Source organism: Camarhynchus parvulus, chromosome 1 (assembly GCF_901933205.1).
Source record: "Camarhynchus parvulus chromosome 1, STF_HiC, whole genome shotgun sequence".
Taxonomy (NCBI): domain Eukaryota; kingdom Metazoa; phylum Chordata; class Aves; order Passeriformes; family Thraupidae; genus Camarhynchus; species Camarhynchus parvulus.
The window spans coordinates 31,419,671-31,436,761 of record NC_044571.1 but is presented as its reverse complement, the minus strand read 5'-3'; the positions used below and the strand labels follow the sequence as shown (position 1 = coordinate 31,436,761).

The window sequence follows — 17,091 nt, the reverse complement described above, 5'->3', positions numbered from 1 at the left end:
CAAAATGCTTTTGCATACCTGTAGTGGCTTCCAATTCTTCCTGAAATGATTTGTCCTTCTGATATCTTTTGGTCAAATCAAGGGCTTATAGTCTTTCCAGTATGCACTGATTACTGTTTGTACAAAAGACTGTGCTAAGTGCAGTCTCTGATTAATGAAGTGGACTGCCAATAATTTCTGATATATTTAGAACAAGTCTAAGGTACATTTTCTTCATTGTAAATGAGACCTCCTCACAGGAAAAAAGAAATAACATTTTGTTTAGATACCAGGAAAGAATTCTAATTTCTCTCATATTCAACTGTGTTTGTCTATATATGTCTGTTGCTCCACTATGTTCATTTAAAGTACTTCAAAACCATGTTTCCCATGTTAATTGCAAACCCTAATAAATAAAAATACTAGACAACAATTTTAACTCTGAGTTCATGATTTCTTAAACCTAGAGTCTATGGCTTATTCTGAAAACAAGTTCTTGTACAAAGCAGGTTAATGAGATTTAAATAATTTGTTTTCAACTCATATGAACTAGGAACTAGCTACATAGTGAGGGGGAACAGAAAGATTTTGAAGCATTAAGGAATAATGAATCATACCTATTTATTAGTCATCCTAATGAATACCTGCAAATTATTCTGCCATAAAGTGATTTTAACCAATTGGAGAACACAGACACATGTCAGTAACTAGGACAATTGAACAGTTTACTGTCAAGCAATTCTAGTAATTATTTAAATTGGTGATTAGTTGTCACATCAGCTGAGATATTTCAGAGTTTCTTGAACTTCCAGTATGGAAATTTACTGTGTACAGTTATATTACTGAGAAATATCCATACAGTAAATGAATATGCAGATCTCTTTATTTAGCAACCATAATGCATCTATATTTACCAGTTCCTCTGTTTACACTGTTGATGCTGTTTGCAGAAGGCCATTAGCCTTCTAATTTGTTTTATAGTAAAAAATGAAATTACAAGAAATGAGTGAGATTTAACTACTAAAAAAATAGCAGTTTTAAGAAGAGTTTTGTAGTGTGCTTAGCACAGAGATTACAGTCCACAACTATGGCTCCCAGCAATGCTTCTTAACCACTGTAAATTTGATTTTTCAAATAAAGATAGCAAGAAAAAAACTCAAATCCTTTTAAAATGCTGGTTTTTCCTATAATTTTCTTCTAAAAATACTTTTGTAGCCTTCTGCTCCTTTTTTTTGTTGTTGCTGCAAGCAGTAGACAAGGCACAGATAGTAATTTTAAGCTTATTAGCAAAATTACATAACCTCACCCTATGACCATTTCTTGCTGTACTTAAACTGCACATATGTTTGAGCAGAGGCCATACCTTTTTTTAGAAACTTTTGACATAATTTTTTAAATAAGCATAGTTGGTCAAAGCTCTAATGTATTTTTAAATAAGCCCTTCTTATTGCACGTGTTACTGACAGCAATAATCTAATGCATTTCAGACTGGGATATGCCACAGATAAGAGGGGACAGACAAGGCTATTTTAAAAGACACAGCCCTTCTTTTTTTCTAAGGAGAAACAGAAGTCTACCAGTGGAGTAGGCCTTCCTTCAAACAGCCAGAGAAAATGCTTATTAAACCTATAGTTTTCCTCTTGCAGAAGGAAACTGAAATATACAGAATAACTCAGAAAAAGCACAGTGTAATTCAGGACGAAGTATTAAATGCACCATATTAATCATGTAGAGAGTTCCCTGTAGCAACTGCAAAGCAAACTGTAAGATATTGAGCTTAAGAAAATAAAAACATGGTCCAAGAATAAAGAAGGAAAAATAATAAATTGGATGGAGTAAAGAAAAAGAAATGCAAATCTAGCAAGTGGTTACAAGAGAACAAAAATATAAACTTTGGTTCTTCAGATGTTCCCATACATTCCTGACTTGCAGTACCTGAATAAGCACAAAGAACTGCTCTCAAAGTGCAATAAAGAGGTAAGACACAGGGGGTGACTGCTGTGTAACCACACAAGTCTCCATGGGCACAGGAGCAGCAGCTCCCCTGTTGAAATGTTCAGTTCACTGGTGGTCACTTCTGTAGAAACACTCCCAAGGTGAGAGTATTCCACAGCACCTCAAAGGAAGGAAGTTTCCAGCTATGGAAAACCCAGGTACAGCAATATGCCTTGTCTAAGGCAACAAAAGATGGGGCACTGAGGACACTTCATTCCTATTCCAAATCTTGCAGAAGACAGAGAATCCAATGATAACAGACAGACCTCATAGTTCAGACCTCCTTAAGCAAAACAAAAGAAACTTCAGTTTTAAACCTTGAAAATAAGCCACATTCACAGGCAATAAAATTTCTCCAACTAATACAGTTAAGAAAAACACAGCATTCCAGTAATTCAGAAAGAATTCTGTTCCTTGATACTCTCAACCAAGGAATGTTTTAAAAGCATTTTTTCCCAGAAAAACTGTATCTATCCAGACAGATAGTTTTTGACTGGCTGTCAAGAAAAAGAAAATAGAGCAATTTGCATTAGAAAATACTAAGAAACAATTCTCAGATAAAAGCAAAATGTTTACAAACTTTCCAATGAAAGTTTTAAAATATGTTGATAATAGAAGCATTAAAATGACTGATTTTCTACTGATTCATCCCTGAATGGACACCAGCTCACTAAATTAAAACAATTTCCAGTGATAATTGGGGATTTGAATTTTCATCTGTGGGACTTATAAAAGACTGTTTCAGCAGAGCACTACAGCTAGATGGATGAAGGTCAAACATAAATATAAATTTCCCACTGTCCAAGTCAGGCTTCTGAGAAAGGCATCGAGAACAAAATAGGTACATGCAATTCCCAGCATCTAACAGAATTATTTCTGAAAGTACTCTATCATTTTCCTAAATTTGATTTCCACTAAATCAGAGCCAAAGTGAACAAACAGTCCAACTGAACACTGAATTAATCCATTAAAAAGGTCTGGGCTTCAAACATCCACGTTGTCCAGAAAATTAATTCAATAACAATCTGTGCCTCACATCTCCAACTGCAGCACTTGTTTGACAGAGGACTAAGCAGCAGCACAAAGAAAATGGAAGGAATCCTCCCCTACAACAGAGTTCCTTAGCCATTATTCTTATGTTGAAGAAATAACACATCTTTGCCACTAAATATAAACATAAGATTTGCAAAATAACCACTCCACTGAACCCATGTCCACCATTCCCCTGATAAACAGAAAAGGCTGGGCTCTTCAGGATTGTATCTCAAAACCCAAGACTGACACTTTCCTTGTCCTGGAAGGAGAGAGTCATCTGTCTGCATCTTGAAGAAAAAGCAGATCCTCCTCAGTTCCTGAAATGAGTGTTACTTGTGATTAAAGGCAGGTTAGAAATTGTATTAAAAAATTTAAACAATTTTACCTCTCCTATAAAGACAACCATAACACAATCCAGTTTTTCTTCAGGGGACAGCTTATCAATAAGGGAGTGGAGAGTTTCTGTAAGGTAAGACTTGACTTTTCTTTTCACTGTAGGTATTCCCATTACAATGGAAACTGAAATCAAACAAACCAGAAAGGTACTTTCAGTGATTGCATACACAAGATAGAAAACAAATCTTGCAATAAGGCATTGCTTAATAAATGCAAAGTTTTAAAAGGTGGAGATTGCAGTAATTAAAAATAGTTCTAAAATATGCCACCCAGCATCAGGAGCATGACTAACAGTTAACACCAATTCTCAGAACAAACACAGAAGACAAAAAAACCCCAATCCTAGACATGCCAGACTATGGTGTAGGTGTGATGGGCTGATGCTGACTGGACACCAGGTACCCACCAAAGCTGCTCTATCACTCACCTCCTCAGCTGGACAGAGAGGAGAAAATGTAACAAAAGGCTCATGGGTAGAAATAAGGGCAGGGAGAGACCCCTCAAAGCAGACTTGAGGAAGTTAATTTATTATTGAGCAAATGAACAGAGGGTAATGAGAAATAAACCCAAATCTAAAAACACCTTCCCCTCACCCTTCCCTTCTTCCTGGGCTAAACTTGACACCTGATTTCTCTACCTCCTCCTTCACAGCAGCACAGGGGCATGGGGGATGGAGGCTGGAATTCAGTTAATCACACATGATCTCCACCACTTTTTTCTCCTCAGTAGAAGGACTTCTCAGACTCTTCCCCTGATCCAGCATGGGGTCCCTACTATGGCAGATGGTCCTCCATGAACATGTCCAATGGAAGTTCTTTCCCCAGGCTGCAGTTCTTCATAAACTGCTCCAGCATGGGTCCCTTCCATGAGCTGCAGTCCTTCAGGAACAGGCTCCTCCACTGTGGGTCCTCCACAGGGTTACAAGTCCTGCCAGTAAGCCTGCTCCAGTGTGGGCTCCTCTCTCCATGGGTCCACAGGTCCTGCCAAGGAGCCTGCTCCTGTGTGGCCTTCCCATGGGCTCACAGCCTCCTTTGGGCATCCTCCTGCTGTGATATGGGGTCCTCCAGAGGCTGCAGGTAGCATCTGCTCCACGGGCTGCAGGGACACAGCTGCCTCTCCATGCTCTTCACCACAGGCTGCAGGGGACTCTGCCCTGCAGCACCTCCTCCCCTCCTTCTGCACTGCCCTTGCATGTTCTCACTCCTCTCTCCAGCTGCAATTGCCCTTGAGCAGTTTTCCCCCCCTCTTCAATCTGTTATTCCAGTGGTGCTGGTCTGGCTATTGGTTCCACTGGAGACAGGGAAAGCTGCTGGCCCCTCTTAGAGAAGTACCCCTGTATCCTCCCTGCTACCAAAACATTGTCACACAAACCCCAGTGCAATGGGAAATTATCAACAACCATGGTATTATTCAGACAAGGTGCACCAAGAGTGATTAAATTCCCTAACTGAAGTTTAAAAATAAAACTGGTATAACCATTCTTCAGAACTCAAGTATTTAACTTCTCAGAAGTCATCTTTTAAAATAAAACTGCTGAAAGTCTCTATTACTTTCCTTGCACCTGGTTTTGGTTCTTCTAAATAAACAAGTCCAGGACAACAGAACTGCCTGGAAGTTCCTCAACAAAATTACCTTTCTCTGATAAAAGCACCACAAATGCAAAGCAATACATCCCTAGCTACATCTTTCAGCAAGCCATTTGAGTCCTGTGTTGCTTAACTTTTCCATAGTTTTTCTTCTGCACTGTACCCAGGGCTGGTTACCTTCTGGGAACACTGCAGATAGCAGCAGGAATGCAGTGAAAGGATATAGCAGATTTCATCAAGTCCTAAAACCCTGAATTTCCTCCCTCTGTTTAATTAAATAAATCTGATTCCAATTCCTATTTTTTAATTCCAAATTTCTGCTATATATTCCCAGGGGGACATAATACAGACTTCACTTAAAACAATAACGAATGATTAGATTTTTCCTCCCTGAACAACAACATTGAAATAAAAAATATTTATAGTCAGACAAATAAACCTGTGGCCTGAGCCCACACATTTGTCATACAGGCATACCTTCTGTTAAAAGAAGGAGCAATCAAACTCACTGAAGTAATGAAAAAATACAAACCAAGATTAACTACAACACTGTCCAGATTTTATTGATGCAATTATATCTGGTTATCTTAGTTCTCTTGACTTTTAATTTATATATTGAAATATACTGTTCAGAACAAGAGAAACATCAATGCTAAAATAATTATAACCATGCATGGTTGCCCTGCAAATCTGAAAAGCCAAAGGGATATACCCATTTGCAGTCCAGAATCTAAAATGCTTGAGCTTTGTTTCCCTTTAGCTACAAAAAAATTTGTCCAAACTAAATGCTTCTTAATGTGTACCTTAACATGGCATGGGGTGTGACTGAGATTATGCAGAAAAGAGCAAAGCTGAAACCAAGCTCCTTTCATCTCAGATTCAGTGTGAATTTAAAGGATTTCAATATCACACAAGTTAAATGAGATGTCCTTCATCTACCAAGAAATGCAGTAAATTCTTTTCCTAAAACTAGAAGGTCCTCCAGATATAAAACATGAAATAACCATCATATCAGCATACCTCCTGTCCTTCCAAGGCCAACCTGCACAGAAGGTTGAAGGCTTCCTTCATTTTTCAACAAATGAGGCAAATGGTAATAGATATTTGGCACTTGAAGAGATTTTTTACTTGTTAGCTCTTTTAACAGCTTCAGCGTCTCATCTGCAAACATACATGAAATCAGAAACGTAGAAAACAAATTATATGACATTTTAAGCAATAGTAAACAGCATAAAATTCCAAGCTTGGTCCTAACTGAAAGCCAGAATAAATTGTGCACTTTTCTGAGTCATCATATTTTGTCTACAAAGAAGGCTTTTCTTATTTCATTTTTTTTAATAAACAACGGCCAAGACAATTTTGCACCTATAATCTTGTTACAGATCCAGTTAAAATTTATTTGATCACATAAGACTTAGTGTGAATTTACAGAAGTAAAGAATGCTCCATTTATTGGGGGGAGTTGGTGATTTTGTTGGGTTTTTTCCCCAATTAATCAAATGGGAGGCTTATTTCCCAAAATAATTTTTCACTTTTGCTTACAGAGGTCATCACCATCTAGCAAACACTACTACAAATAATTTTTCAGAGCTATGAATACATATTGGAATATACTGCACACAGAGATACAAAATAAAATAGCATTAAACATACAGTTGATATTTTGAGTATTCCTGCAAAAAAAATTATCCTATTAGATTTCACTAGAATCATTCTTGCTCTTTCTACTGCAACTGCCTTTCAGTATGTCCAGGTGGCTCTCAAAGTTGCAAATAATAGTTTTTAAAATTACCCAGCTGGGTATGTTGATTTTCTTGCATCAAGTGTGAAAACAACTCATTTCAAATGAAAAATATGATAGCATATGGATCTTTATAAACTTATGGGCTTTATAATATCAAGTTAAGCAAAAAACTGTAGTCAAGGTTTCTTGAGATAAAATTGAGATGCAAGAAAAAGAAAGCTGTAAGTGTAATTTCTCTCAGATTCTTAGTAGAGCTTCTACAAAGATAGGTGGGATTTGTTGTGGATTTTGGTTCTGTATGTTTGGGGATTTTTAAAGCATTTATTTTTAGGTGAAACTAAATTCCTTACCACGTCACACCTCGCAAAAAGCTTTGTAAATAGATGCCATAAGTAGGTATGTCTATTTCGATAGACTCCAACACAGGCACATTTTACTTTTCCTGCTAATATTTCTTTAACTTCAACTGCAAAACCTGGACTAAATTCTGTCCAAGTATGACAGCTCTTGTCTGAATGAATAAGGATCTACACAAAACAATCTGGAATTCTTTCAGCTTCAAAGAGAGCAAAGAGTATTATGTATACTTAAGTGTATTAAGCTTAATAAAAACCTATCTAATCCTATGTTCTGAGCACAAAAGCTCAGTAATTCAGATGGCTTCCCATTATGGCTCTACATGAAAAAAGTGCATGTCCATCCCAGCTGGGATCCAGACATGGTAGAATGTTAAATGAATTAGTACTTTCAGCTGCATCAGAAGAGAATAACTCCTTATAAACATATTGCCTAATAGCAAGCTAAGTCAATTTTAGAAACAAATGTGGTAATAACTTAATCCTAAATCCAGAATCAAAATTATTTGAGCTTCTCCACGCTTTACTTTAAAAGCAAAACCACACACATAAAATAGGAAGACAAGATTTATAGACCATGCTAAATGTAACATTTATCTGTGCAATTCCTGGAGATCCAGGGAACGACTGAGATCAGGTCATTAGTGTCAGACAGCAATTCATGAGTGGCATCAACATTGGAGCCTATAATTATAATTATTTCCCAACCAAAAAAAACCTATTGAAAATTGTAAATCATAGCACAAAGGCAAGAAGACAACAAATTCAAGAAAATCTTGTTCCAGGCTTTTGAATTGCAAAACTCTTTGAGTTTCAATTCCTTATAGACCAACTCCTTAAGACCAATACAGTGAAATTTCTGCAACCTACCAAGTCAGACCTCTTGACAGAAAATTTGTACTTGTTATTCATCTTCCATCCACAAAAATCAGAGCAACAAAACAGTAACAGTGTGAATTTAGAAGTCAACATCAATAGTCTGGTGAATATTGCTGTGTTTTTCTCTAATATTGCCAAACAGCTTTTTGTAAATCTGACTATCAGTCTCCAAAATGGGTAAAAACTTAAGGAAGATTTTACCAGTTTAATCACCAGTTATTGAAAAGGCCATTTCCCATACTTCTTACAAATCATAAGCAATACTTTAGTCTATATGATTTAATATTTTCCAGTTGACTTTTAAGCTTATTTTAACTGCTTGAAGTTCATCCATTTCTTCTGTTTGCTCACTTTTCCCCTCTGACTCTATTTAAAAAGTGATGTAAATTAATCATCAAAATATATTCAACCTAATAGATAAGTAACCAGAAGTCCCAAACTTTGGGAGCTTGGTGTGGACTAAGTAATTCTTATGACTTTAGGGACTGAATAAGGATGAGTGAATCATTAAGGACAACAACTGGAAAAAACAAACCAAAACACCCACATGAGATACAACTTTATTCACACTGCTGAACAGTTTCATTCACCAATCTTGTGAGCAATTTCTTATTCCAGAGTAATAACAAGAAATATTGGCATTACAGAGTTATAAAAAAAATATTTTGGACTGTGTACCTGAAAAATTATTCATGGCATTCTTACTGCCGTTGGTCTCTGCCACGGCCCTCCTGAACTGCTCCAGGATGGCGTTGAGCTCGGAGGAGCGCTGCAGCGTGCGGTGCTCGGCGATGCGCAGGCGCTCCTTCAACGCGTGGAACTCCCGCTGATAGGCAATCAGCTTTTCTGGGGACAAAAGCCACGATCCGGGTTATTTGTGGAAACAAACACCTCCTGACAGATCTGACCAGCACCTAACACTGCTCAGCTTGGAGCGCCTATCCCTGGAAGGGAGAGCCGGCATGGCTCCACCTGAGGAGCTGGGTGCCAGCACCCAACGCAAGAGGTGGATGGTGGACACCGCTGCCTATTATCTGTTTGCAACAAGCACCTCCTGTGGAAGAGCCAGTTGGATTAACATTCAGGCAGTGCAGTCAGACTCACACCACACTTATCACAGCTGGCTCAGCGAGAGAGGCAAGAAGGCTCTTTCTGCAGGAGTTAATTCCAGCAAGATTCATTGCGCGGAAGCCAAAGGGAACGCAGGTGAGAAACGAGGGCTACCATGGGCTCTGGAGAGTTTTAGAATGGGAAGGGATGGGGGCAGAGCTAAGGGCAGGGCAAAGGGAGTTGGTCTCCAGGGAAGAGGGGGCAGTCACCAGGTGTACCCAACCAGTGAGGAAACAGGGAAAAGAGAAACCAGGGTAGGTTGCAAAACATGGGCAGAGGTCCATGAGGGAGTCTCGTCTGTCCCACAGGAGGAATGAACTCTATGGTAAGTCTTTCCAAGGCAATGCCCTTGGGAATTGGCTGAGGGGAGGGAGTTCATGGGATGCTACAATAGGCAGTCAACTTTTCTAGGGAGATAAACCACAATCCAGGTTATTTGTGGGAACAAACGCCTGCTGACAGATCCAACCAGCGGCTAACACTGCTCAGCTTGGAGGACCTGGAATGCTCCCAGGAAGGCAGAGCCCAGCGCGGCCCCACCTGAGCAGCTGGGTGCCAGCACCCACTCAGCACAGCAAGGGGACAGCTGCACACACCAGGATGGGGCAGGCATTGAGGGGGATGCCCCCCACCACAGCCACAGAGCAGGGATACCCTCCCTGCTCTCAGCACTCAGCACAAGGCAGTTCTGAACCATTTCTTGGAACAGATGCCCACAAACCATTTCTTTTAAGAAGCCACACAGCAGTGGCCCCTTACAAAAGCCCAGGTTACATCTCGTGAAAGACTCATCTGAATATTTTGTAAGAATGAGTGGAACTTGACAGTATTTCAGAGATATGAATTTTAAACCCAAGTTTTAACTTAGTATTATGGTCACTGCCTGAGAACTGAAGAAAAAATTTTTACCAAAATTCTGCTGATGTTGATACATACACATCCTCTTGAAAGGGGACCAAAAGGGAGATGGAAACACCAAAACCGATTTGCTGATATATTTCCTTTTCTCTTGACACCCAGTAAAGTTGGTGGGCCTAGATTTTGTATCCTTCCTTCTTCCTATTGGTAATTTCCTCAAGTCTTCACCATCATCACTATCACCCTCCTTCAATCAATATACAGACACTGACTAGAGTATTTTAAGTGATTTTGTAACTCAACCAATATTCCAGCCACTCAGCTGACATCCACAGACGTATCTCTTTTGCTGTTTACCTATCCATTCCCAGTCTTTTCATATTGCAATGGCAGGGAAGCAGAAGTTTAGCAAGCAATTTGAAACACTTCCTGTTGCTATATTACATAAGACCAGGGCAAAAACGGAATTACAGTTAACTTCCCTTGTTAATAAGGCTGCTTTTCCTCCAAATTCTTTCAATTTACATTTATTTTCCTCTTTTTTTTTTTTTGGTAGTTGGGCTGTACTGCTCCAATTATGTTTAGAAAACTTAATTAAGTAAAATGCCCTCTGTTCTGAAGATGGAAAAATAAAAACATAGTTCACTACCTCTTAAAAACATCTCCTTTGCCAGCTTTATTTTGCTTCTTTCATTAAAACCAAATGGTTATTGCTTTTGTGCCAACAAACCCAGAACACAGCTGCTGGCCCACACCACAGTGCTAGGCACACTATACACTGCTGACTGAATCCAGGCTGCTACTTGAAATAGGAATTGATGCTTTAGTCAGCAGCACTTAGAAGACTGGGAAAATTTTTTGAAGTTTCTGGCATGGAGGCTATTCTTATTTGCCAATGATAACTAACAAAGTAGTTCAGTTCTGATGCTTCCAGTGAACTGTACTGGTATTGCATTCATGGTACTGGAGACCTCAAAAGCATTAATTTCTTTGAGAAATACTAGACAAGTATTTCTTGCTTCAACAACTGCTTCAACCAGACATATCTAGGTTAAGGAGGCTGCCCTAAAAGATACATAAACTCTGGACACCTAACCTTCACAAATATACAGCGATTTTTTTCAATTAGGCACAATATTATCCAGTGAAATGTAACTAAAAAATCCTAAGATCACAAATACAATAAAATTTTTACATCTACTACCCTATGAGTATTTTTCTAGTTATTTATGTAAAATGAAAGTAAAAAATGAAAGTAAAAAATAATTCTTTGTTTATGTGAACTTACATGACCTGAAACATTTACAACTCTAAGACTAGTAGAGCACTTTTCATGTTTTTGGAGATTAATGTATAGTTTGGCATTTTGGTACTTGTTTTATAATATGGCTGCCTGTACTTTTAAACTAAACAAATTAAATTTAAATGCCCAACACTCGTATCTTTAGCCTATTTTCAGTACTTCAAAGATCAACTGCTCAGATACTTATTACTTACAAACAAACAAAAAACCACAACAAATTTGATCACATACTGAAAGGCACTTGCAAAGGAGAAAATACTTAGACTTTTACAGTACCACCATTAGCAGTGACCACATGTCCCAGGCTTTAGAAAAGCATCCCTTAAGCCATCAGCATTTTACAAATATTCTAATTTGACTTTTTAGAGCCCTGACTAAGTATGTGAGAATGAGCCTACAAGATTAAATTTAAGACTCCATTTTTATTTAAACTTTGGCTGAGCTCAAGTTTGGTAGAGAAAGTCCTATTTAACTAATTTGGTATCATTCTGTGATAAAATCACCCTCCTCATGGATGAAGGCAAGATGAAGGGAAGGCAGTGGTTGGTGCAGTCTCACCTGGAGTGCTGTGTGCAGTTCTGGGGCCCACAGTTTAAAAAGGATGTGGAGCTCTCTGAATGCATCCAGAGGAGGGGAACACAGCTGGAAGGTCTGTCCTGGGGGAGTGCCTGGGGACTTTGGGTCAGTCTAGTTTGGAGAAAAGGAGGTTGGAGGGGTGACCTCATTGCTCTGTGCAGCATCCTGAGAGGGGGAATTGGAGAGGGATGTGTTGAGCTCTTCTTCCTGGTGTTTAGTGATAGGACACATGGGAATGGTCTTAAGCTATGTCAAGGGATGTTCAGATTGGACATCAGAAAGCATTTCTGTTCTGAGACATTGGTAAAACACTGGAACAGGTTTCCTGGAGAGCATAAAGTATTTAGGAGGCATCTGGACAATGCACTTAATAATATGCTTTGGCTTTTGGTAAGTCCTGAAGGGGTCAGGCAGTTGGACTAAATGATTGTTGGTAAGTCCCTTCCAACTCAGATATCCCATTCTATGAAAGCTGATTTGTAAGCATTGTATATACAAAACAGTCAATAGTGCACCTGATATTTTCAAAATACATTTCACCATTTAGTGTTTTATTGTTCAGAGATTTCTCCAAAACCAAAAGAAATTGAATTGATTTCTTGTCCAGAAGTATGAAAACCCTTTTTTTGATTGCTATTACAGTAAAAAGGAGAGCAGTGAGCCTAAAACCACAGAGAAAACAGAGTGATCACCACCAGTAAAAAAAGACTTTCTACAGGATTATGGATTCTGTTCTTATTCTCATACTGAAATCTAGAGTTATTTAAGAAAACAGAAGAAGGAATTCAGACAGTAAGTTATCGGCCTTACAACACTGATGGAAGAACCCCAAACATATCTGTCTGTTCTCCGACAAACAAAACATCCCTCTAACAGCAGCTGTAGCCAATATTGAAGACATCTGGTCTCCAATAATTTCAGCATACAAGCATAGTTTTATTTAAGAATAATGTACTATTTTACACTGAAATGAGAAAATTTTCCTCTTTTCTCTGGAAGCCAGAAAGCTCAAATAAAATGAATATCTTGTTAAGAAATTACTTGAGAAATGAAAGCATTAATTCTTCATAATTTTTCTCTTAAATTCTAGCTGGTCCAGCAAAACTCCAGAAGCTAAAGACTAAATATTTTAGCTGGCCAGATGCTGTGCAGTTCTCCCAACACTATGTCAACTGAATCAGTTCTTTGTCAACTTTTTTACTTTGTTGCAATATGTTCCCTTAAATATGCAGAACTTAGAATTTAGACAAGCTCACTTGAAAGTTGATGCAGTCTTTTGAAAAGTGAAAATTCAAATGAAACTCGGGTGGTTTCCCAGTTTTTAACCAGAGATGAAATCTCAGCTCTCAGCCTCCTCTGGGTTATTTACAATTCTTCTACTACATAACTGTTAAAAAAAAAATTATTCCAAAAAGACACCACTAACCCAAAACTACAAACTCAGTCCACTTTCCTCTTAGCCATAGACAATATTGACTATGTAGATTGTTAAAGAGTTGTCTAAATTTGAATAAAAATTCAAAGTTTTAAAACATGGAGTTTTTAACATCATAGCTTGCGTATAATTTCTTAGTTTGGGCTTTTGTACTTCTTGAAAAATCTGTTCATGTACTTTCACCCCTGCTTTTTGTAACAGCAAAGAGTTTTCCCTTGAGAGAAAAAGGGACATCCAAATAAAGGAATAAGAAAATAGGCTGTAGTTTGAATTTAGAAAAGCATTTTGCAGAGTACTTCAGCTCAACTGAAATAGCATAAATCTGAATTGCAGGTAAATTACCAACACTGTCAGAACACCTGCTGAATTCTAATTCCAAATGAAATATCTACTGAACAACAAAACAGAAAACATACTGTGGAAACTCAATCAAAGCAATTTCAAGGCTACAGAGTCTCAAAGTCAATAAAAATCATCAACAGCTTAGTTTTTGATTCATGTTACTTTTTTAGCTAAGTTAGATTTTTTTAATGCCCCAAGCCTGTCAGTGTTTAAGAGGCATTTGGACAATGACCTGAACAACATGCTTTAGTGTCTGGTCAGCCCTGAGGTGGTCAGGCAGCTGCACTAGATGACCACTGTAGTTCCCTTCCAATTGGAACAGCCTATTCTATTCGAACATGAAAACTTTATGAAGAAACTATTTGAGTGCACTTTAAACTGAATGGAGTGCACACTTGTAAAAGGAAACAGAATTGCCCGAAAACCCTTTCGCAGCCAAAGAATGTTTTGGCAATCCTCAGTATTGCCATTATTCCTCAAGGAAAGCCTTGACTGTCTGCTAAAGAACTACAGTCTACAACACAAAAAGCAGTATGAAAGCTTTGCAAGCTGTTATTTATCTTATCAATCAAGCAGGTTCCCAAACACGTTAAATCACAGGCCATTTTCACAACTGAAAATTGAACACATTGAATTAAGATTGTTGAACTAAGGTGGCTGCATTCACATAAATAAATAATTAAATAAATAAAAGACAAGCTGTAATTTACTCAAGAGCTCTGTTTTAGTATGGCTGGTTCTACCAAAGGCAGATGCATCAGACAAGATCAGGAAAAGCTTTATGACCTTCCCATATCACAAGCAGGCAGCTGAGCTTTCCTTCAAACTCCAAACCAGCTAAACACCAAAAGTGATGGATCTGCTACACAGACAAAAAGGTAATCAGCAATAAACTTGGCACTCAAAAAAGACAGCAAGCCAAGCACAGAGGGCTTACCTTTGCCAATTAATTGTAGGCCTGATTTATATTTCTTGCCCTTGTCCAACTGAACCATAGAAACCTCACCCCCTTTTTTCATTAAAGAACAACAGGACACACAGACAAAAGGCTCTGGTTGGCAACAAGGCATTGATTTGTTACAAATACTCAATAAGTAAAACACCTAGAGAAGGAACAGATACGAGACACAACAGGATTTTTCCTCTATCCAGGTGGGGAGACTTTAAACCATGATTCAAATCAACAATGCATCACACATTCCCCAATGTATCACACATTCCCCAATGTAACAGTTTATGGCCCACCCTAATGACAACCCTTCCAGCTTTTAGAAGTTAAAGGTTCTGCAGCAAAAGCCTCATTTTTCTGCACACCCTGTTGAAGGGTTATTAAAATGCCATTAAATAAATGTTTGAATCTGTGAGAACACACTGTAGTAAGTGCTAATTCAGGTATTTCTGTGATTAGTTATTCTCCAACTCATTTACTCCCATTATAAAAACCCTACAGTAGTTACCATCTTGCCATGGGTCAGAGGCTCTAACAAGCTTCATGTGTTAATTCATTTCACTCCCATCAAGGATGTTGATCAGTTTACAGGTTGATCAAGAGTAGAGGTCTTAACTGGCAGCAAGCTTCCACACTGAGTTTCACACAGAGACAGTGGTGAGGCAAGAGGAGGTTACTCCTCAGTGAATTAGGGATTTGTCAATGTGCCAGCCAATTCAATCTGGCACGGCTCTTACAGGAACATTCCTTTGTTTGAGCTACATGAGGTATAAAAATTAAATACTGCACTTCCCGTAAAATCAGTTCAGATGTTTTATGTGATCCATGAAGTTGTAGTATCAAGTAAATCAGTATCCAGTAAATCATGATGATACCTGCACGGACCTGCACTTCATTCCCACAGATGTAAGCAATAAGAATTTTTTAGATCATGCTTGGTTCATAATACCCAAGTACCTTACAAGCCATCACATTTGTAGTATTAGTGATAAAATACTCATCTGCATCTCTTAAAAGTAGATACCCTTTTAAATTAAAATCCTGCTATGCTAATATGTGGCAGACTAAATTATTTCCACTGTCAGCCAGAAAAAGTTAATTTCTCTAATATATAAAATAAAATTCTTACCATGCTAACACTTAAGTAATTCTAAACTTCATCTTAAAACTGACACTCTTTTTGACAAAGGCTATACCTTCTTTTTAGCACAGGTTTTGCAAAATATAACTGCAAATACAATTACCCCATATTGTGATAGGAAATTCTGTTCCTACTCCACTGTACAGTCATCCAATATTCACAATAAAGATGCACAGACAAAATACACACACTGGCATTTACTGACATAGCATGCACATTGCTTCCATTGCCCTTTGGAAGTGACTCCAGAGCTCAGGGATATTCACAAGGCACAGACGAGGCACCATGTTCTCAAATGTCCGACCACGGGGAGGCAAGCAGAGCAATTGTCAAACCAATCACACAGGCACAGACAAAAAGCTATGTCCACACAAGGGATATTAAAGATATTCCAGAATCCTCCTGTGACATTTAGACTTACAAAAACAGCAAAACACTATAGCAAGCTGGGCTAATTATCAAGTGTCAAAACCTGCACATAGGCACAAATCATATTTAGAAATCAGCAATGTCAAACGGTGAAGAGTAAAGAAGGTGTTAACAAATTTTGTCCCCAAAGTTTAAACCTCAAGCATGCTCACAAATCAGATTTTGACTTGTCTCAAAACTGGCTAAAAGCTGAAATATGGTGTCCTTGAAATGTTACAATGTATTACCATGGATGACTACTCAACAAAAGCTAATTAGCTTCCCTGCTCTTAAAGTGAAATTAAAACCTTTTATAAACAAGCTATGATGAGTTATAAAATCCAAAGCAGTAAAGCAATCAACCATGCAAATACAAATAAAGCAGTATACTGTAAAGGATAACAACAAGACATGCTATAAATAAAAGCTCTTAAGAAAACTGCTCAAGGTCAAATTTTATCAGTCCTCTTTGAACACTTGATTCTGTAGGCCTTTTTAGTTACAGAGTTTGTAGCTATGCCTATTCATAAAGCTATCTTATTATTTTGAAGGAATTAGAGAATATGCAAATTTTTGTGAGTATAATACTCTGTGAAATTAAAGACAGAAAAATATGGGAGATGATTCACAAAAAATGCATCCTACTAATCATGACAAAACATTTTCTGCATCAGGAAAAAAACAAACAAAATCAAGATGCAGGAAAACAAGTGGGCAAGTCATTTCTTTATCCCTAATCTTGTTATTCAAATCGATAGGTCATTTCAGCAATTCACTAGTTCAATCTACCAAAACAATCCATCAGTACTATTCTTTATTGCCCATGTTTTCCACATAGAAATGTACTTATCAGGACTGCAAGTATTTTAAAAAGTGCTCATTCAAGTAGCTTTCATTGCAAAGAACAACTTGTTTTTGAGGGAAGGTTCTGCAGGTTTTCCTAACTTTGATAAAAAAATAACTCTATAATTCTAATTACTTCATTTCTCATTGCAATTT

The 17,091-nt window shown here is 37.9% G+C and overlaps 1 protein-coding gene across 1 annotated transcript in view; it reads right to left on the bottom strand.

Annotated features, from left to right (window-relative positions):
• MGAT4A (alpha-1,3-mannosyl-glycoprotein 4-beta-N-acetylglucosaminyltransferase A) overlaps nucleotides 1–17,091 on the bottom strand; it is a 77,730-nt gene that overhangs the window by 41,327 nt on the left and 19,312 nt on the right. The window contains exons 3-5 of the mRNA XM_030960239.1: nucleotides 8,649–8,816; nucleotides 6,012–6,152; nucleotides 3,395–3,528 (exon numbers count right to left, since the gene is read on the bottom strand). Of these exons, the coding sequence (XP_030816099.1) occupies nucleotides 3,395–3,528; nucleotides 6,012–6,152; nucleotides 8,649–8,816 (443 nt within the window). The remainder of the gene's footprint in view (nucleotides 1–3,394; nucleotides 3,529–6,011; nucleotides 6,153–8,648; nucleotides 8,817–17,091) is intronic.